We start from the raw sequence: 22,087 nt of genomic DNA on the forward strand, positions 1-22,087 counted from the left end.
TCCTTGAGCTACTGAAACTGAAACTGCTGTGATAAAAAGAGAAATACAAATACTCAGTTGCAGGAAAAGCGGCATGGATTCACTTCTGGTTCATTTTATTTATTGCCCAACAGACCAACAGTGACTGTTTCAGGGCTAGAGACCCTTCAAAATACACACACACACACACACACACACACACACACACACTGTCATTCAATCTCTGACAAACACACACTCACACATACACACACTGTTATTCATTCACTGGCAAACTGACACACCATACCACCACCACCCACACATGATGTACCAAAGCAGCACTATAACAGTTTGACATAATTAGCTGGGAATATGCCTGTCTGCCCCCTGATGTGTCCTTCCCACCAGTCGTCCTGAGTGCCTGTGCAAGTCAACACCTCCAGCTCTTCTCCTGAAAGATAGCATTGAGTCACTTTACACTGTGTGCTTGTGTCAATCACATTTATTTGTCATGAAAACCATTAATAAAGGTTTATAGACATAACAACAAAGGGTAAAACCAATCAAACATTGTATAACTCATAGTAAGATATAACACATCTAATACTAAGTTAAACCTGATGTGTACTTTGAAACAACATAATAATATGCACTGTGCTAGATGAGGTTGTACAGGGTCATATTTACACATGACTGACTGTATAAGTATTATCAACATTTGTTAATTCAAACTTTATATTGTTCAACTTCTTGAAATAATTATGTCTCACACATTTCTTGAGAAAATCATACTCATCTTTTGATATTCCACAGAATTTGCACACTCTTGCACATTTTTCTTTACCTGTGTTTGCCATTTTCTATATGGAGATCATGTATATATATATATATATATATATATATATATATATATATATATATATATATATATATATATATATGTCAATTTATCCACTGTCCACTATATCCAACGCATTGGGTGTAGCGGCCATTTTTGTCCTTGTGGACGCTATATCCGGTGTCTCTGGATATTATGGGAAATACTCTGGTTTATCCAATGTCCTCAAACAGTAGGCACTGTATGCATATGCATGACTATATTGTTTTCAAGGCCTGACTAAGCGCGTTGGGTTACGCTGCTGGTCAGGCATCTGCTTGGCAGATGTGGTGTAGCGTATATGGTTTGTCCGAGCGCAGTGACGCCTCCTTGAGCAACTGAACTGAAACTGACTATATTGTTGTTATAAGCAACTACTTCTTATGCTCCCTGTGGTGTGTGGTGCATGTGTGTGCAAGTGCAGCATTTCTCATTCTCATGAATCCTGGCTAAAATGTGTCATTTATAATACTTAATTCAACATTGGGTTTATGTACATTTTGTAAAGTTCTGTGTTTACCTGTGCAAATTTCAATACAATTTTTTCCAGTGGTGGTTGTGATGGAGAGAGAGAGAGAGAGAGAGAGAGAGAGAGATGGATGGACAGACAGACAGAAAGGCGGATTGAATGGGAGAGAGAGAGAGATTTTCTCAACTGTGTATATCTGGTGGATATTGTTACGGTGTTGAAAAACACAAAGGACACAACATTATCAACAATAAAAACAACAATAACATACATGTAATAGTCACAATGTTTATAAACACAAACTTGATCACAATGTTTATAAACACAAAGTTCTAAAAAATGAAATGAAATGAAATTATGGTGCTTAGAGCCTCGCCGACCACTAAGGCCATCTCAAGGCTATCGCCGCGTCAATTACTGCTACAAGGCTAAAAAAACCAACCAATTAAAACGAGTCACCACTTCAAACTTTCCACTCCAAAGTTAAAAAAAAAAACTTCCATAGTTTAAAACCTTCAAATCTGGTTAAAAAGGTTCACTTCTTTTAAGAAGTCCATCAGCGCCCACGGAGGGACATCACGAAACAAAGTCTTCAAAGAAACCGCCGTGTAATGTCTGCGTCTAACGTCATGCAGATCCCAACAGTCAAGGAGCACGTGTTTCACGGTGAGAGGCTCGTCACAGGGAACGCATCGAGGGGCCTCCTCCCCCTTCAACAAGTAAGAATGAGTAAAAAAAGTGTGCCCCGTACGCAGTCTGCACAGCACAGATTCCTCCTTTCTGTTCTTCACCCCCGAAGGGAGGGTCTCCCCCAGGTCCGGACGGATCTGGAAGAGCTTGTTGTCCATCTGGGTGTTCCACTTCTCTTGCCAAAGATCCTTAACGTAAGTATTGACCTTCCGCTTCATGTCTGTATAGGGTACCAAGGATCTGGACAATTCTTTCTTTACAGCATTCCTGGCCAGCAGGTCCGCCCTTTCGTTACCACGAATGCCAACATGTCCGGGAACCCAGGCCAACACAACCTCGTATCCTTTCTTCGTTGCGAGAGTAAAAGTTTCATAAAATTCCAGCAGTTTGGGATGAGTGATATTCCTGCAGGCGATCGCCTCCAGGGCTGATAAGGAGTCGGAAAAGATCATGAATCTCTTCTGTTTGGAAGAGAGAACCATTTTTAACCCCAGGACCAGTGCAGTCAGTTCCGCGGTGTATACCGAGCTGTCAGACAGGATGTGTTCCGTTGAGGGCCGGTCAGGAAAGGCGGGACAGAACGCAGATGCGGCGACTCCGTCCTCTGACTTGGAACCGTCAGTGAAGATGCCTTGAAAGGTGGGGAATTTGTGGCACAGTTCCGAAAAGTAGGTTCTGTAGGCCAGAGAACTGGTGGTGTCCTTACGGTACGAGGCCAGATCGAATCGGACCTCAGGTGTTGTAAAGGTCCACGGGGGGCTGTCAGGGAACTTAGAGAAATCTGAGATGCCACCGACATCCAGATCGGCATTTTCCAAGTGCGGCTGAATGCGGAGTCCGAGAGGAGGTATGCAGTTTGGGTTGTCTGTAAATTTCTTATCGAAAGGGTTGTTGAATACAGCATCGTAAGCAGGGTTTGTAGGTTCCGAAAACAATTTCAAATAATAGTTCAGGGTCAGCTTCAGTCTGCGGTTGGAAAGAGGCGGTTCCCCCGCCTCTGCGTACAGGCTGTGCACAGGGGTGGTGCGGAAAGCACCTAAGCTGAGACGGAGCCCTTGGTGGTGTACAGGGTCCAACAGTTTCAGGTAGGACGGTCTGGCCGAGCCGTATACGACACTTCCATAATCCAGTTTGGACCGGACCAGGGCTCTGTAGAGGTGCAAGAGAGTCCTCTTATCAGCACCCCAGTTCGTGTGTGCCACAACTCGGATGATGTTCAGGGCTTTTAGGCAAGATATTTTCAGCTGTTTAATGTGGCTGAGAAAATTCAGCTTCTGATCGAAGACGACCCCTAGAAATCTGGCTTCCTTGACCGCCGGGATGGTGGATGTTCCCAGACGGATTTCAGGGTCCTGATAGAATTGGCGAAAATTATGAAAGTGGATGCATTCAGTTTTGGAGGACGAAAATGTGAAGCCATTCTCCTCTGCCCAACACTGGATTTTGTTGACTCAGAGCTGAAGCCGTCGCTGGATGCTGGCGTACGTGCTGCCGGTTGCATATAAGGCAAAATCATCCACGAACAGCGAGCTGTCCGATCCTTTCTGAACGGATTGAACGATGTCATTAATTTTGATGCTGAACAGAGCCGGCGACAGGATGCTCCCCTGCGGGACACCCAGCTCCTGCTCGTGAATGTCGGACAGGGTGGTGCCGACTCTCACCTGGAATTGTCTGTCTTGTAAAAAATTGTGGATAAACTGAGGCAGGTGTCCTCGGAAGCCGAGCTTGTGCAAGTCGGAAAGAATACCAAATTTCCACGTGGTATCGTAAGCTTTCTCCAGGTAAAAAAATATGGCCACCACATGTTGTTTGTTGACGAAAGCATTTCTTATCGTGGTTTCCAGACGAACCAGATGGTCAACGGTAGAGCGATGCTTGCGGAAACCGCATTGTTCCTTCGCCAGAAGGCCGTCGGTCTCTAGTTTCCACATCAGTCTACCGTTGACCATCTTCTCCATCAGTTTGCAGACGCAGCTGGTCAGTGCAATTGGGCGGTAGTTGGAGGGGTTCGAGGGGTCTTTTCCCGGTTTCGGCAGCGGGATTATGAGGGCTTTCCGCCAGGAGGGTGGAAAGAAACCTGTGACCCAGATGTGGTTATAAACTTTAAGCAGGGTGTCCAGACAGGTTTGGGGAAGGTGCTTTAGGAGTTTATAATGGACTTCGTCCATTCCTGGACAGGAATCCGTACAGGTCTGAAGGGCAGATTTAAGTTCGTTCATTGTGAAAGGAAGGTTGTAATTCTCTGTGTTGTCGGAAAAGAAGTTACATGGTGTTTTTTCTGACAGGTTTTTTGTTTTAAGAAAGCGAGCAGATTTGTTAGCAGATCTCGAGTTCTGTTCTATTGTGGAGGCAAGCAAATTGGCAACTGCTTTCTTCTCTGTGACCAGAGCGTCTGAAAGTTTAAGATGGTGGAAGGTCGGGCATGCGTTTTTGCCCTTAATTCTTTTTAAAACCCTCCACACTTTCTTCTTGGGTGTGTTGGAGGTTAAGGAAGAGCAGAAATCTCTCCAAGACTTCCTCTGGCTCTTTTTAAAAACATACCTGGCTTTCGCCCTCAGCTGTTGATGGGTTCGAACGCTATCGGACTCCGGTCTCCGAAAGACGCGTCGCTGCGCTCTCTTCCGAGACTTGCGGGCCTCCCGACATTCCGCGTTGAACCAGGGCGTTCTAGGGACCTGAGGCTTGGAGGTAGACGATGGGACTGCTGCTTTGGCGCAATCTAAAACGATCCGAGTCAGAGCGTCAGCAGGGTCCTTGCTTTTTAATACTGTTTCTTCCTGCAGCTCCGCTCTTATCTTGGTGGTAAAAAAACTCCAGTCTGCTTTGTCGTAGTACAGGCGGTCAGGCAGAGGGTCACCTTCTCCATCTGTGGGGCGGAGGACGACAGGAAAGTGGTCACTCCCGTGCAGATCGTCGTGCACTTTCCACTCGTAGTCCAGGACCAACGATGGATCGCAGACCGACAGATCTAAACACGAGAGCTTTCCAGAGGACAGATGCAGGTAAGTGGGAGACTTGTCGTTAAGACAGCACAAGTCCATGTCAGAGAGAAGGTTTTCTAAGAGAAGACCTCGGGCTGATGTCATCTCACTTCCCCAGAGCGGGGAGTGTCCGTTGAAGTCGCCCAACAGTAAAAACGGACGTGGGAGCTGGTCGACCAGGTTCATGAGGTCCTGCCTCAGAACACGGACGGAAGGGGGAAGGTAGAGAGAGCAGACAGTGATGGTTTTCTCGAGCGTGACTCTGACTGCCACCGCCTGTAAAGGGGTGCTTAAAAGAACTGTACTGTATAAAAGGGACTTTCGAATAAAAAGAGCGACACCTCCCGTCAACCCCTCTTGCTTCGGTTGAGCGGGTTTAAAAACGGAGTTAAAACCAGAGAGAGATAAAACCTTGCCATCTCTTTGCAGAGTCTCCTGCAGTGCCAGCACTGAAGGTTTCAAAGCACGACAAAGCAGCTGGAGTTCCTGGAAGTTGGCATAGAATCCCCGGATATTCCAGTGGATCACTGCCATTAAAAAGGTTTTTTTTTAAAAAAAAATAAAGCAGCAGCCTATTCCATCGCTACCCCCTGCTCCTCCACTTGCGGTGGCTCAAGGTCCGCCAGGATGGAATATTTGTTCTTTGACATAAATTTTTCGGGTTCCGACCGGGTCGGAATATCCACCACCTCGGCCCCTCCCGATCCCGCCGTGGCCGCAGCCCTCCCCTCCTTGAGTTTTGGAGGTGCGGGGGGCTTCCGGCCACTTCCGCCAGCCCGAGGGCCAGGCAGACGAGAGGCGGGGCGAGGGGGGCCGGGGGGTGGGGTGGGGCGGGAGGCGGACAACGTGCCTCCGCCCGAGGCTTTTCTCTCCCGCCCAGCAGCCCCTGAGGACTGCCGCGCAGGATGGGAAGGGGTGGACACAGCGCCTCCACCCAAGGCCAACGGTTCTGACGAGGCGGTTAAGTCGTCCGTCTGCGTTCCTGTGGACGTCGTCTGGACTGCGACGTCCACCGTCCCGGATCTGACGACAGAGGCATACGACGTCCTAGGCGACGCGGCCTCCACCTGTTTCCTTGCCTCAAAGAAGGAAATTTTCTGTTCTGTCTTGACTTTCTGAATTTGTTTTTCTTTCTTCCAGGCGGGGCAGTCCTTCGATGAGGACGGGTGGCCACCTCCGCAGTTCGCACACAGGGCTGCACTGACGCAATCGCCCTGGTGCGCCGCCTTCGAACAGGTGCCACACGCCTCTTCCTCCTTACATCTGTCTCTCACGTGTCCGAATTTCTGACACTTAAAGCATCTCAGAGGGGACGGTACGTACAGGCTGACATTAACTAGCAGGTATCCGACCCGAATGTCCTTGGGGACATCCGGGCAGCAGAAGGTGAGGAAGAAAGTGTTGGTCGGGACTCTGTCCGACCCCTTCCTCACCGTCACCCTGTACACATCGGTCACTCCCTGAGAGGACAGTTCGCTCTTGATCTCGGCCTCAGACACACCTTTCAACTCCGGGCATCTGATGACTCCCTTTGAGCAGTTGAGACCTTTGTGAGGGGAAATCTTCACTGCCCTATCCACGAAAGTGGTCGCCTTGAGAAGGAGCTGTGTCTGTCTTTTGGATTCTGTCTGTACTAAAAACGCTCCGCTCCTCAGCCTCTTGATGGATCTGAGCGATCCTGCCAGACACTGAAAGCCCTTGTGGACAGCGAAGGGGCTGAGAGCCGACAAGGGCTTGTCGTCATCAGCGCCCTCCATCACTAGCCACGATGGCCAAAAACCAGAGGTCTCGACGACCTCCGACTCAGAGTCTGAGTCGTCCGTTCCCTGTCGTCGTCTTTTTCCGAGTTTGGGGGGGTGTATTTGTTTAGGATTCATGTTGAAAGAAAAATGTGAATTCATCCCTCCCTTACCCACCCACCATGGGGTCCAACTTAGGGGCCAGGGTCAAGGGAACACCAGCTTGACCCCTTCCAGGTTTCGGGAGGGATATACAACCAGCAGCCCAGCTCCAACGTGCTCCCCCCCGATCATGCCCAGCTCCCAGGGACAGAGAGCCGAGCACTACGGGGGTTACCTTCGTCAGCCACTAAACTGCCAGTCTTGACCCAGCCCCACGAAGGGGTAGCCGATTGACACACACGGGCCAATGTGTGCCGCCTGTCTTAGGAGAGGTCCGAGCCAAAGGGATGTGTTGAGAGCAGCGTGCTCTCTCAATCCCCAGGATCTCATTCCCCTCCATCACAGGTCGCGCCGCACGGCAAACACGGCGGGCCTAAAGAAGGCCGCAGAGAAAAAAAGAATGTGGAAAAGAAGGCTTGATGGGGAGCTGAGGACAGAAAAGAGGCGGTAAAAAGAAGAACAAAGAATAGCGAAAGGGACAGTGGGTCACGTTTAGTTTGGGCCTCACTCACGACCTGTTCGGCATGGGAAGCCCTATCAGGGGCATCAGTACAAAACCACCACTTATTCAGCCCTAACAGCTACGATGGCTTTGTAGGCTGTCAATTAAGACCTGGGACCAGAGCACCAAACCCCAAGAAGCACTGATGCCCCCGCCGACATAGCTCGCTCGATCACTGGCCACTAAGCCTCCCGACCACGACAAGGTAGTGACCCTCCCGGGAGTGGGTCAGGAGAACACCAGCCTGACCCCCTCCAGGTTTCGGGAGGAAGTTCTAAAAGACAGCATGAATACGTGGTACATGGTATATTTATTTCATCTTTTATAAACTCAGTCACTGAAAGCAGAGCCTAGTATACTAACTGAAGAGGACTCTGGGCATGTACTCATTTTTAATTGTCATTGAAATCAGTCAATGGTACAAAATAAATGAAGAAATTTGGTGCAATAATGCTCAATGAAAATTTATTAAACAAATAGAAACTAAGTCCAATACACCCAGTAAAGAGGGCTCTGGACATGTGTTTTAGTTAAATCAGTCATTAAACAAAATATAAATTAGGCCCAATATACTCAGTAAAGAGGGACAAAATATAAATTAGGTCCAATATTCTCAGTAAAGAGGGAAGAAATGATATGAAATGAAATTATGGTGCTTAGAGCCTCGCCGACCACTAAGGCCATCTCAAGGCTATCGCCGCGTCAATTATTACTACAAGGCTAAAAAAAAACCCAACCAATTAAAACGAGTCACCACTTCAAACTTTCCACTCCAAAGTTAAAAAAAAACTTCCATAGTTTAAAACCTTCAAATCTGGTTAAAAAGGTTCACTTCTTTTAAGAAGTCCATCAGCGCCCACGGAGGGACATCACGAAACAAAGTCTTCAAAGAAACCGCCGTGTAATGTCTGCGTCTAACATCATGCAGATCCCAACAGTCAAGGAGCACGTGTTTCACGGTGAGAGGCTCGTCACAGGGAACGCATCGAGGGGCCTCCTCCCCCTTCAACAAGTAAGAATGAGTAAAAAAAGTGTGCCCCGTACGCAGTCTGCACAGCACAGATTCCTCCTTTCTGTTCTTCACCCCCGAAGGGAGGGTCTCCCCCAGGTCCGGACGGATCTGGAAGAGCTTGTTGTCCATCTGGGTGTTCCACTTCTCTTGCCAAAGATCCTTAACGTAAGTATTGACCTTCCGCTTCATGTCTGTATAGGGTACCAAGGATCTGGACAATTCTTTCTAGTAAAGAGGGACAAGATATAAATTAGGTCCAATATACTCAGTAAAGAGGGCTCTGGACATGTATTTTTAGTAAAATCTTTTATTAAAAAAAATATAAATTAAGTCTAATGCAATCACTAAAGAGAGCTCTGGGCATGTACACTATTTAAGTTAAATCAGTCATTAAAGGTAGTTGAAATTAGGTCCAGTACACTCACTGAAGAGGGCCCTGAACATGGGATGGAGCAAGAGGTTGGTTTCTGGGTCAAAATTTAAAGATCGCCTTCTTTGTTCTCATTCTTCATCATTTGCACCTCTTGACCGAGATCAAAACGATGGAGTTCTCCTCACTGATGATTACTGGTGCAGGAATTTGGCAATAGCACTTGATGACTGATGGTATAATGTGGTCCTAGTTGTTGCCGTTAGTGTTGCACAGCGTCAAGGACACAAACTGCCTAATGACTGGACAGCCTTTCTTGCAATGCAGTATTTTTAGACCAAAGTTATAGCCTCTGACCTTGTAGCAAAAGCATGATGGACCTTCGCTGCTCGTGATACCTAATAATAGGTAGGTCCGGCCAAATTTTCAAGTTCACAGCAGAAGCCTCACATTTGCAAGCATGAAAGAGTGCAATAAAGTTGGAAACCACATCAAATTTCAAAGCAGTATCTCAAATAGTTTTTGAGATATTGAGTTTTTAATTTTCAAAAACAAATCTGCAATTTTAGTGAATCTCACAATATGGCATTTTGGACCCTGTGTAGAACTGCATCTAATACATGCTCATGGTAAAAAATATTCTTCAGATATGATCTACACAGGAAACAGAATACCTCAGTGTTTTTTTTTTCCAGTTGGCTATTAATGTTATTGGCTGAATGCCAGTGTCATAAATCATGGGGAAAATGCTTACTTTCTGCATATCTGATCCAGCCGTTTTGATGGTAGCATTACTATAATGACTGAAACTCCAAAACTATTGCATCTACATAAACATTCAAGATACTTTCAGGTCCAGGAAAGACTGCAGACTTACAAGACAGCTTTTTTTTTGCTTTTTTTTTCTGCCCCATCATCTGCACCATTTCAGTGGCATTACTCCCACGCCGCTCATTTAGATTCCCCCATACACGGCCACACCTGGGTTCGTCCATCACAGTTCCAGCGTTGGCAGTCCACATGGAACCATCGATGTTATGTCGCCAGGAGACCACACACCAGAGGAGACCCTGCACTGCTACTGAGTCACTTCGGTGGTGTTCAGTGGTGCCTGTTCTGATTCAACATACTTAGGACACCACCAGACAGCAGAGTCAAATGGACCCCACACAGTTAACCAAATGGGCCCCACTTGGGCTAATCATGTGGGCTTACCACATGAAAACCATATACGGTCTGGTAGTATTTTGATGGGCTGTCCCATGTCCCTGTGGTATTTTGATCGGCTGCCCCATGTCCCCAGTGGTATTTTTGTGGGTTTTTCCATGTCCCTGTGGTATTTTGGTATTGATTATGATCACACACATGCACACACACATGCGCACACACGCGCGCACACACACACACACACATTTTTTTTAAAAACAACAGGAGTTTTATTTGAATAAGATTACATCACATGGTGGAAAATCATTTTCACAAATACAAGGTCATTGACATTTTTACAATTTCACTCCATGACATTTTACATAATTTATATCTGCTTCATCAGCAACATCAAATGTATTTCTTTATAAACAGAAGTGCAGTTAAGGCAGCCAAGAATACTCAGTTTTTTAAAAGAAAATGCTTATCTTGAAAAACATATTGCTATACAACATCAGAGCACTGCACATTGTGAATCAAGCATTGTCATACAAAACTCACAAAAAATCAATAGGTAACAAGCATTGATTGCAACTCTGTCACATGGGGGAAATGCTTGAAACAAAAAACAACAACAAAAGCATGCATAAAGATATGGGTGACAACAAAAAAAGCAAACCTTCACTTTCTGAATAAAAGAAAAATAAACAATTCACCTAAAACATATGTCATAAATAAAAGACACATTCAATCTTCTCAAAGACGCAACTGAACAGAAGGCTGAAAAGGAAAGCGTCTTCCATACATGCAGCCTGTAAAGCAAGCGGCTATATATATATTTTTTTTTTTTTTTTTTTTTTAATTTCTTTTCCTTTTTTTTAATTTCATCTCTGTCAGTTAATAGCTAGGATGTGCCTGAGTGTGAAATTCATTCAATATGAAAAAGTGTTAAAATTATTTTGGGGACATGGTATAAATATAACATTTACATTACCCAATGCAGTTTTGTTCTAATGAGTTAATTTGGTGAAATATCAGTTAAAACAACAATTAAAAGGGTGCTCATTTTCACAGATCTCAAGTGGAAAATCAATTGTGCTATATCTTGACTTGATTGTCTATTGGTCTTGTGAATTTTGTCACAGTGCAAGTGTCCTGGATTTCTCACTCAGTACATTACATCTTAACATTACATACATACATAACTACATATCTGTCGGTCTGCCCAGGCTTCCCTGCACAGAGTTCTTTATATTGTTCATATATATATATATATATATATATATATATATATATATATATATATAAACAATATTCAAGTGATAACAATAAAGTCATTGAAGTGAAATGCATTTCTCTTTAACCTTGAAAGACTATATTGTGAACAACTGTTTCGCTGCGGAAAAAAAAAAGGTGTGAAAAGCTTATGAAATCAAGTTGATAAATATGGTGGCATATTGAAATACACAAGATGAATACATGTTGAAGAAAATCTGATAATTTCTCTTCTGAGATAATAAAGTTGTTCTGATTCTGATATATCAGAGAAAACAAAATCATAAAAAATAATATGTACTGGTTCATGTACAATGGTTCTGGTAACTCACACTCTTTTTTAATCCTTACAGTTCTTACATGCATTCATGAGCATGAGACATTTGAGTCAACAAACACTACTGTGTACAAGATCTGTTTATTTCCCAAACTTTTGAAAATTGGCTCTGCATTTTTTTTGTTTCCTGGGTGTTGTTTCCTCACGAATTCATAAGTCTGTGTCCATTTCCCTCTGTTCAGGTTCTGAAACAAAAAGAATAAAGGTCTAAATGAAATACAGCAATACACACACACACACACACACACACACACACACACACACACACACACACACACACACACACCTTTTGTCTTAATTTGGCCTTACATACATGCCAACACCAAATGCAGAAACACATACATTAAGTGACTGACACTCACTAAACGACTAACACCACTGCCCTATCTAATCCATCTTACTCAAACACACACACACACACACTCACAAACATCTTTGCATTCACACACAACACACATGCATGCACACACACATACACACCTTTTGTCTTAATTTTATTTTTATTTTATTTTTTCATTTTTGTTATTTTTTTTACTTTATTTATTTTATTTATTTATTCTTTTTTTTTTCTCAAGCCCTAAGTGCGTTGGGTTACACTGCTGGTCAGGCATCTGCTTGGCAGATGTGGTGTAACGTATATCATTTTATGGATTTGACCGAACCCAGTGACGCCTCCTTGAGCTGTTGATACTGATACTGATACTTAATAACAATAATAATAATAATGGATACTTATATAGCACACTATCCAGGAATCTGCTCTAGGTGCTTTACAAAAATGCTTTTGTTAACATAAAACATTACATCAATGTTACATACACATCAAAATGTGACTACACACACACACACACACACACACACACACACACACACACACACAATGCACACATACATTTTAACATACATGTGTATCTAACAGCTACCCTAACACATACGCACACATAGGCAGGCACAAACTTACATAAACACATGCACACACAATACACATTCATATACACACATGTAGTTATGAACACATACGTATGTATACACACATAGTCAAGCACAGGGAGTGGACCTGCCACAATTGAACTTATTGCTGAGGGAAAAGGTGAGTTTTGAGACGAGATTTAAAAGATGCGAGGGAATCAGAATGACGGAGGTTATCAGGGAGCTTGTTCCACGTCTTTGGCAATTGAAAAGAAAATGATCTGTGTCCATAGGTCTTACTTCTGACGTGAGGTATCATGAGAAGTCGAGTATCAGAGGAAGAACGGAGCTGGCAAGACGGGATATAGGTATGGAGGAGTTCAGAAAGATACTTAAGGCCAGATCCGTTGACTGCAGAGTAGATAGCTTATAGTCTATTCAATCAGAAACAGACAACCTAGAGTCTAAAGGAGAGCAGAAATATGGTCAAATTTAGAAGCTCTGCAAATGAGTCTGGCAGCGTTATTCTGAATTCGTTGGAGAGTAGTATAAGGGATGGGGGTTCTATATGTAACGGATTTTAAGCGCCCATAAGGCACAACAACGCCTTAAACCATAAAAACGAAAAACCCGCGCGATCCGGATTTAAGCGCCCATAAGGCGCAACAACGCCTTAAACCATAAAAACCCGCGCGATCGTTGTTGTTTTTTCGGCTTAAAAAGGTGTATGGAGAGCCAAATCACTAGATAAAAAAAATGATGGTTAAATATGTGTATGGAGAGCCAAATGGTTCATAAGACTCCTTAAAGAGAGGAGGTATCAAGTGGGTCAACCGTTCACATATGAACGTTTGACCTAGTTAGCTTTTGGGATGGTTTACCATCTTGAATATCAAATAGATTTTTCTTTCCGTTAAACAACTGAGTTTTGTGTTTCGATTTTATGTCTGTTTTCATTGCATTGAATTTTTCAACTTCAGCCAGAATGAGACTAAATTCTTCATCGCTTATTTTATCATCTTCTAATGCTTTTGAAATAAGATCATTTATAGTGTTCAGTTTTGACTCGGCCAACACGCGAATCTCGTTGTGCTTCATAGCTTGTGACATTAATTTTTTATGAATAAATTTACAAGTTAAACCAACCACACCAAGGAGACCAGCTCCCACTTCTATTCCAATAGCTACGGGAGCAGCGGCGACACTCAACAGTAATCCAACACCCGATGCCCCAAGGGCGAGACTAAGAGTCGTCAGCGTTGTATCCGCGGCTGTAGCGATATTTACACCGCGTTTATATTTTTTATAAAATAAAGTTCTTTCATCACGCTCTTTTTCGAGGTTGTTTTTTATATTCGATATCTCTCGTAGGCGAAACTCCATTATTCTATAGTAATCATTTTTTGTTTTTAAATTATGGTAACAGGATGAGGAGAGTAGCGCAGTCTTTTAAGCTGAAGAGGTCCGATGTGAATAAAGTCGAGAGATATTTTATCTAACGATGGACGTTTGATGACACCTTGGAGCGAGAATTCTATACAGGGATCGGGTTGATCAGATGGGCCAACCACTGGAATTTTGATGGTAATTCTCAAGAGTTTATTTTTAAGATTTCAGGCCATTTTATCTGCAACCCTTTTAAAACTTCTACAAAATCATCTGGCACCCCACTAAGGAGTATATCTAAAACGATAGTTGACCCCTGAATAGGCGGCTCAAAATCAAACTCTTTAATTAACCGCAGTGTACCAGTCTTTTTATCTTTCATACCAATAACATATCCAAAGTCGTCGCTGTTACGACGATTAGATCTTTACGCGTATGATAGGAAGCCAACAGTTTACCACTATTTTGTATTTTTTGTAGAGCGTGATTTCTTCCAATACTAACATAGGGTTGTTTTATTTCAAAATCTAAATCCCAGTTATCCACCGGATAAGGTACCCACGTATCATCGTCGGAAAGAACAAGATGATGTGGTTTGTTCACAACAACACCGTCAACGTTCACGTCTGCAAGTTCGCTGAATTTGTTGACACCACCATTACTCGTTATTTCTTTTCTTTTGTGCGTTCCTTCAGAAAGTTGGAAGGCGTACAACTGATTTTCTTTTCCCGGCACATCAAATCCGTCTGTATCTCCGAGATCAACCAAACCGAGCGTAGTGCAGGGTTTGATATTATGTGTTCCTGGCCCTCCGGGATCAACCATTTCTAATATTTATAGTATATTCTAAATATTCAAATTGGTGCAACGTAGTCTTCTAAAGGAAATATTTTGAGGAAGACGGAGGTGGATCCAAAAACTCACTGCTTTCTGTTTTGTGGCAATACCTTCAAGCGAGAATTCTATATGACTACCCTGTGGTATAATATCATAGGGCATACCATCATCTTGTTTTTCAATGGTGATTCTCAGGGGTTGATTTGCAAGATTTTTGGGCCATTTAATGTAAAACCATTGAAAAACTTCTACAAAATCATCAGGCTCTCACCGAGAATTACATCATAAATAATACAGAAACGACGAAAGCCCAACAAACTATCTAGCTCATAAAAATGTATTCCAATTGATTCAACCTTCGAGCGTTTCTTAATCACATAACACCTCTTCTGGTATTTTACTAAATCTACATCAAACGCCCTTAAATCAGCGAACATCCAGCCACTTGTTTTTTATTCTATAATTATTTTCTTCTTCTTTAGTAATGTAAGGTGATTCAATTTTAAAATCTATTATCCACTTGTCGAGGGGTTTTAGCTGCCATGTACCGTTTAAACGAACAAGTTGATAGGGCTCATCATTGACAAACATCATCCTCACTCACGATATCACCAATTTTTACTTCTTTTCTTTTGTACGTTCCTTCAGAAAGTTGGAATGCGTACAACTGATTTTCTTTTCCCGGCACATCAAATCCCTCTGTATCTCTGAGATCAACTAAACTGAGCGTAGTGCAGGGTTCAACCATATCTTATATGTAATGTAATATTTAAATAATCAATAGAAACAGGATTATGATTTTCATCTACTATAGAAAGTGTTAAACGTGGTAAATCCTCCGTGAGAAAGTCTTTTGTATTGGGGTGATGTCAACGTGGTTGTTCGACCACCCCCGCATCTTTCATTTTCTACTGGGATTGATTGTAACAACGTAGAAGGCAATCCGTTATAGAAATTATCGGTGGTACTAATTTGAGAGAGGTGAATGTAAAGTGCTTTATGTATCGCGAGCCGCGGATGCCTGTTTCCTATCACCATTATTCCCGGCGCGATGAGTTTTTTGGGGAACCCCAGAGTATGTGCAAGACGCTCAGAAAGTTCAATCGATTTGGTGCTCTTTATTCTCAGATAGCCACTCGGAGCGTGCAAGTCTAACTCTGCACCGTGGGGGGTGAACACTTCTTTATTCAATTCACACACATTATAATAAACCATCTGGGATTATTATCTTACGATCGGTAGTAGTAAAGAAATTGTTTCCGAGCTCATCACTGATATTTTTCCATTTGGGATAATAAGTTATTTCACGCAGCGCGATTTCTAGTCTTCCACTTTGATTAGATATGCACCGCGGTTAATTCGTCCTTTTTGAATATCGGTTGTTATTATATACATAGCTATGAATAAGAAAATTTACAGCTTCAGCAAGGACGCGTCCTATACAACCGGGTATAAAGAAAAAAGAATAAGTTGTACGCAAATGATCTACGTGAACAGCGAATATTCTTTTACCGCCAAGTTTCCCGATGTTTTTCAGTCCTTATGCGAACCCCACTATGACTGGGGATATTCGCACGATGGAATGCAGCCTGGCTTGCGTGGAGAAACAACCCGATAGTGTGGGTGGCAGAATCAATCAATTTTGTGGTATGGTGCGCGACCGCCGGAGTGTGGAGTAACGAAGAACATTTTCAAGCTTCCTGATCCGTTTATTCGAGCCGTGTATAGGGTTCATTTTTACTATCAGATTCGGAGGTTATTGGACGATGTTAAAATCCCGCTACCCCCACCGACCAAGCATTTAACATGTATAATAATCCGTTTGATAAAGCAGTTTATCAGCGTTTGTGTGCCGAATTTGGGGCAGAGGGATTGGAGACAGAAAATAGAAAAGCATGGCTTTGGTTTGGGAGAATTTATTCAGGCTGAGACCCCCGGTTGGGGCTGCACGACAGGCAATGAGAACACAGAGGAGAGGGACCTGTGTTCTTTAGCCCCCACGATACAATCAGACATACGGTGGACATCACCCGGGCTTGGACAACATTATTCCTGATAAGGGGTCGGGGGTTTTACACATGCGGGGATAGTTCGTCTCAACGATAGCATTCGCACTTATGTGTGGGCTCTAATAGGGTCACAAGCGCAAACACGCACGAGTATAAACAACAAAAGGAACTGGATTTGATGCGCCAAAAACAATTTTTAGCCAATGTTGAAGATGCGATTAATGCCCCCGAAAACCTACAAACAGCGATAAAAAAATACCAGGACGTTCTCAGTACGCGAGATCCAAAGTAAACTTTGCATTTGGTGTTGGCCTTTATATGTCCCCAGCTGATATGGGCATTGAGGGTTGGTACACACATTAATTATAATAATAAAATTGTCATTGCGACAGAAGAACAGAATATTGGTGTTAATGATGGATTAAACGAACTACCACACATTGTACCACCTACCAGAGTGTTTCACCCCCAACATACCCAGAGTGTTCCACCACCAATACCCAAAGTATTCCACCACCCAATACCCAAAGTGTTCAACCAAATGTACATGCATCACTATTTTGTTGCCCCATCAGGAAAAGCTCTTCAATGGTCTAGAGGTCACTGGGCTCTTGTGCCACCTTCTGATGCAGACTTGGCAATGCTTGATGCGAGTAATACGGTGCTCGATATATAAATCACACAAGCTTTGACAACACCGAGGACAGGAGCGGGTGAAACGAGAGTTTTGTTAGGCAATTCGCGGGTGGTGCACTCTTACCTATAGAAATAAAAAATTAATACAAACATCTCGACCAGGATTTGCAATAGCTACCGGTGCTGGTAATAGACCCTTTCTGTATGGTGCAGGTTCTTCGGATAACAATTAAACTCAAACCAGCGAAAGTATCGTACAAAGAAGAGCCAACAACTCACAAAGACTATAAAGTCGCTCTTACTTTAGGATTGATAGGTCTAGTGGTATTTACTCTTCTCTTCTTTAAATAATCAAACAGGAGGAGGCCAGCACCGCGCACGAGTGCCCACGAGGTTGTTGGCTAACCACCCAACCGCTTTGCCCAACGTGCATAATAACCACGAAACAATAGCCCCCAATGACTCCTGGGAGGGCATCAATCAGCCTTTAAAAACCTAATTTTTAAGTAATTCTCCCAAATCTTTAAGTCTTTTTCTTATACCAGGTTGTCATCTTTTTAACCCGACGGGCGGCGCCCGTGGAGTGCCCCCTCCACCCGTGACGGCCAAAACGATAGTGCTGATAATCATACCCAAAGGCAGTAAGAATGGAAACGATAGTAATGCCTTGTTCTCTAAAAAGCGTTCGAATACGTTCCGCTAGTGTTGTGTCCTCCACAAGAATTCTGCTATCTTTTCACCTTTCTCTGTTTGAATCGCAGCCTTCTTTGTGTGTTGATATCGCTTTAGTCTGCACACGCTCGTTTTTAGACCTTTGAACGCAAGGTTTTTTTCGCTTTCAGTTTATCACTATTCCGCAGACGAATTCTTTTTTTTTAAATTACATTTCTTCATCCAGTGAAGAGTTTTGAAGGTTTCAAAAGATTACCGCGCTGTCTTTGCTGGTTTTGCTAAACCTTCAGTTCACGAAAAACCCCCCCATTCAGGGTCCATCCGGGGAGGATCACTATATTTTAAGACTTCATAAATTTGTATTTGGCAAAAATCATCCACCCAAATTTTTCTTCGCCCGTTTTTTTTTCCCCCTTTTGGAGAGCCGCGACCTTTTGGGGGTTTTAAGTTTTTCCTCCAGTCTACAAAACCAATTCCTCGCAAATAATATTGCTCCCCCGGGTTTTTTCCCGCTTTTTGAAAGTGCTGGGGTTTTTTTCGTGCGGCGTTAATATATTAAAATCGGGGATATTTTTTAATCTAGGTACCTCTACTATCAAGTTCAAAATTGGCATAATTTCGCCCCACCGGGGCTCTTTTCCAAAGCATCATAGAATCATAAACCGCGCTTTTTAAAAATTTCTGTTTGAAAGGGACCAGATTCTATTTTGATCACCCCCTTTCTGCGAACCCTTCCCCAATTTTCAATTTATAATAAAAAGTTTCATTAACTATAAAAACAAAAAATGATGAAGAAAGCTAACCAAATAGAATTTTTTGGGGGACCCCCGGGGGAAAAAGGGTGTGCCAACTGTCGTGATTACTAAAAATCCGTCAACTTCGATCAAATCAACAACTTCTGTACCTTTCCAATTTAGGGTTGACGTGTGATCTTTCCGGAGTTTCGACTAGCTTTCAAAATTTCTTGATTTCTAAAACAGAGGGAACAGAACACTTTTTTGATAATAGGGGGTAGGCCTAGTACTAAAACAACCATTCGCTTTTCCCGGAAAAAATCAGAGCGTTAAAAGATGTGATGTTTTTAACTTATGGAGATTTTTGGCGAACCGACAAAAACGAAAAAACGTTTTTTAAAAGGGAATTTAACAAAACCGAAATGTGACCAATTGCGCATTAACCGGGGAAATAAAGATAAACATGTAAGATCCGCCATTGGGGGTTTTGGGTAATCATTTGTATTCCGCTTGATTTCAAATTTGCAAAATCTCAGCGCCTTTTTTATCAGAGGGCCTCGGGTCGCCTGGATAGAATTTACCTTTAACCTTTAAAAAGGGGATCCTCAGCACAACCCGAGATCGTTATACTAGAAGGGATTAGTCTCGAGTTTGAGAAAGTCACAAAACCCCAAACTTGCAAAAACAGATAGCCGGGTTATTATTGGGGTGGGCTCACTTTTTTTATATGATGAATACTACACATCGAAAAAATTCCTCGGACAAATCTGACACACTCGGAATTTTAATCTAAACGTGCCGGCAAAAAGTATGAAGGGGGTACTGCTGTTGTTTGTTTATATTACAATCCTAAGATCAATAAGGTTGAATGACATCGAAGGGTGCCCAATCAACTGTTGTCAAGGGTATGCGTTCCACAAAAGGGGGATGAAATCAAAAATTTTTTTTTTTGGGAAGCAAAAACGCGACCCCGAAGTAGACAAAGGGTAAAAGATTTGAACAGCGGATGTCACAGTCGTGAATTTTTCACGAATATTACTCTTTTGTGGATATCGCACCACAATATAATTCCTTTTCACGGGAGTGACTCGTCGAAAATCGCTGAAGGCATTACGATTCGTTTCAGAAAAAGCTGAAACGCAGAACCGCTAAATGGTAGTATTTGAATTATGGAGGAAAATTTAAAATAAGAAGAGGGAAGATTGTCAAGGCTGTTACTAAAAAGCCATTCGAAATTATTTGGGGGAAAACGGGTGCGGTAAACCCGAATTTTTTTTAGATTTTTTAAAACAACATATCTGTGTTCGGAAAAAATTTTGTAATTCTATGCCCTACTCCGAATATAATAAAGCCTATCGATCCCGGTGGGGTAAAAAAGGACCGGGGGGTATACACCGTTTTCCCGGTGATAAACTTCCAAGGTTTGGGGCTGTTTTTTAAAAATATTTGCCGGGAGCCAACGTTGTACATCATCGATGACTGTATGACTTAAAGCTCTTACTCAAAAAGCAAATTGATAAACTCGCATTTTCTGGAAGAAACGTGAACATCTGTGGGGGTGTTACTCAGAAATAAAACCCGGGTTCTTACTGACCTCGCGAACAACAAAATGGGGGGTTTATTTTCACTGAAAGGATGGGACTCTTTTGAAGTTTTTTAAAAAAAAACAGTCTTTCCCAACACAAAATGAAGTAAAGAGGTTAGAAATCTTGGCAAATCCCAAAACACTCCAATTGATTTTAAAAACTGATCAACCATTGCATAAAAATTTGCTAGAAATAATAAACATTTTTTTTTAACAATGCAAAAAATTTTCTTAACACTGCTTAACATTCCTTAGCCGGGTTAAATTTTTTTAACCCTTTTTAGTCGGGTTTTGTATTTTTTTCCTTATTTTAAACTTTAAAAGAGGATATAGAATAAAGAGTACCAATTACTATCCGGATCCCAAAACGCACAGTTTAGGGCGGGGGTCTCACCGGTGGAGCAAAAAATATTTGGAAAGAGTTTAGTGTTGAAAAATAAAAGCGATGAAAGATGGGGATATAACAAGCTTTATACGAGAACAAAAGCGAGTTTAGGATCGATGATTACAAAATCACTCGGTAATACAATTAACAACGTAAACCAGAGCATTTGTAGTATCTCCAATTGATGACCAACAAAATTAAATGTGATCTCGACAAGACCCTTCCGGACATGCGTTTTAACACTTTACTTCGAACATATCACAATTTGGCATTTTTTAGCCCGCTCACCACATGAACACTGTTAAACATTGTCAATTTAAATAAAAAAAGGGAAAAACGAAACCAAAGAATCAGAAGAAAGTTAAAGGGGGTAAAAAAGGGTCCCCGCTAGAAAAGCAAAACATGAAAAACTTCTCAAAAAACTTCAAAAAGCGAAAGAAGAACAACAACAAAAGAAAAACCATCATCGGGAACCAATCACTTTTTTATCATCCCTTGTACATTGCTGCTACGTAAATAGGTTTGTGGGTTTACAATATTTTAATCGGTAAAAAAAACCAGTACAACCACCACCGGGGAAAACAAAACCCAACCCTTTTATCAGTTTTTAAACATTAATTTAACACTTTTTATAAACAACAAACAATGGCAACGCCAAATTTTAAAACGGTAAAGAAATTGCAAACACTTATACCACGCGGGTGGTCAGCGCTTTGGGCCCGGGGTTCCCCCGAGATTGACAAAATTAATATTTACAAAGCCCCGCCCCTAGACGGCTTTCAACCCGAAGATAGGGGCACTTTGGATATAGCCCTGCTAGGCTACAAGGAATGTTGGAAAACAAGATTCCCCACAGAATTTAAAGTAATAATATATCACATTATAGTATGGCATCAGTACGTTACCCGTTGGTGGGGCAATAAAAAACGCTTTAGCTTTTACCTGAAAAATTTTTTTATTTTAAACGGGGTTTTCAGACCTTAGAAGAAAAGAAAGACACAACAAAGCGCAAAAACAACTTCAGCAGTGACCACAGAATGCAAAAAGAGAGGATTAAACTTTTTAGATTATATAAATAAAAACTAAACAACAACATGCTGTGAACACTTTAAGGGAGTGGATATGGCTATGCAAGAATATTAAAAGTGATGGGGACCCTACCCCCTCTTCCTCATAAACCCAATTTTCAGATTTTTAACCCCCCAAGGACAAAAAATCGAGAATACGTATTTTTTACATTACCATGGTATTTTTGGTTTGCGATTCAAAATTTTTAAACTTTACTTTCTTAAAAAAAAAGGGAAAAGATCTTTTACACCCCAAGCGGTATTGGAAAGGGTTTGGCGATTAAAAAAAATCGCGAAACACCAAGGGGCTGAGGAGAGGGTAAAAATGGACAAAAAAAAGCAT

At 42.3% G+C, this 22,087-nt stretch overlaps 1 protein-coding gene across 5 annotated transcripts in view; it reads right to left on the bottom strand.

The window, feature by feature from the left end:
- Nucleotides 1–83: 83 nt before the first annotated feature.
- Nucleotides 84–22,087, bottom strand: part of LOC143286821 (SH3 domain-containing YSC84-like protein 1) — a 197,010-nt gene continuing 175,006 nt past the window's right edge. For 4 of the 5 annotated variants that reach the window (XR_013055859.1, XR_013055858.1, XR_013055860.1 and 1 more), the window contains one exon: nucleotides 10,749–11,709. Coding sequence is in view for 2 of the 5 variants with exons in the window: in XM_076594630.1 (XP_076450745.1) it covers nucleotides 11,675–11,709 (35 nt within the window). In the remaining 3 variants the exon portion in view is untranslated. Of the gene's footprint in view, nucleotides 413–10,748; nucleotides 11,710–22,087 lie in introns of those variants that run through there. The other variant, XM_076594628.1, reaches the window with a different exon arrangement.

Source organism: Babylonia areolata, chromosome 10 (assembly GCF_041734735.1).
Source record: "Babylonia areolata isolate BAREFJ2019XMU chromosome 10, ASM4173473v1, whole genome shotgun sequence".
Classification (NCBI taxonomy): domain Eukaryota; kingdom Metazoa; phylum Mollusca; class Gastropoda; order Neogastropoda; family Buccinidae; genus Babylonia; species Babylonia areolata.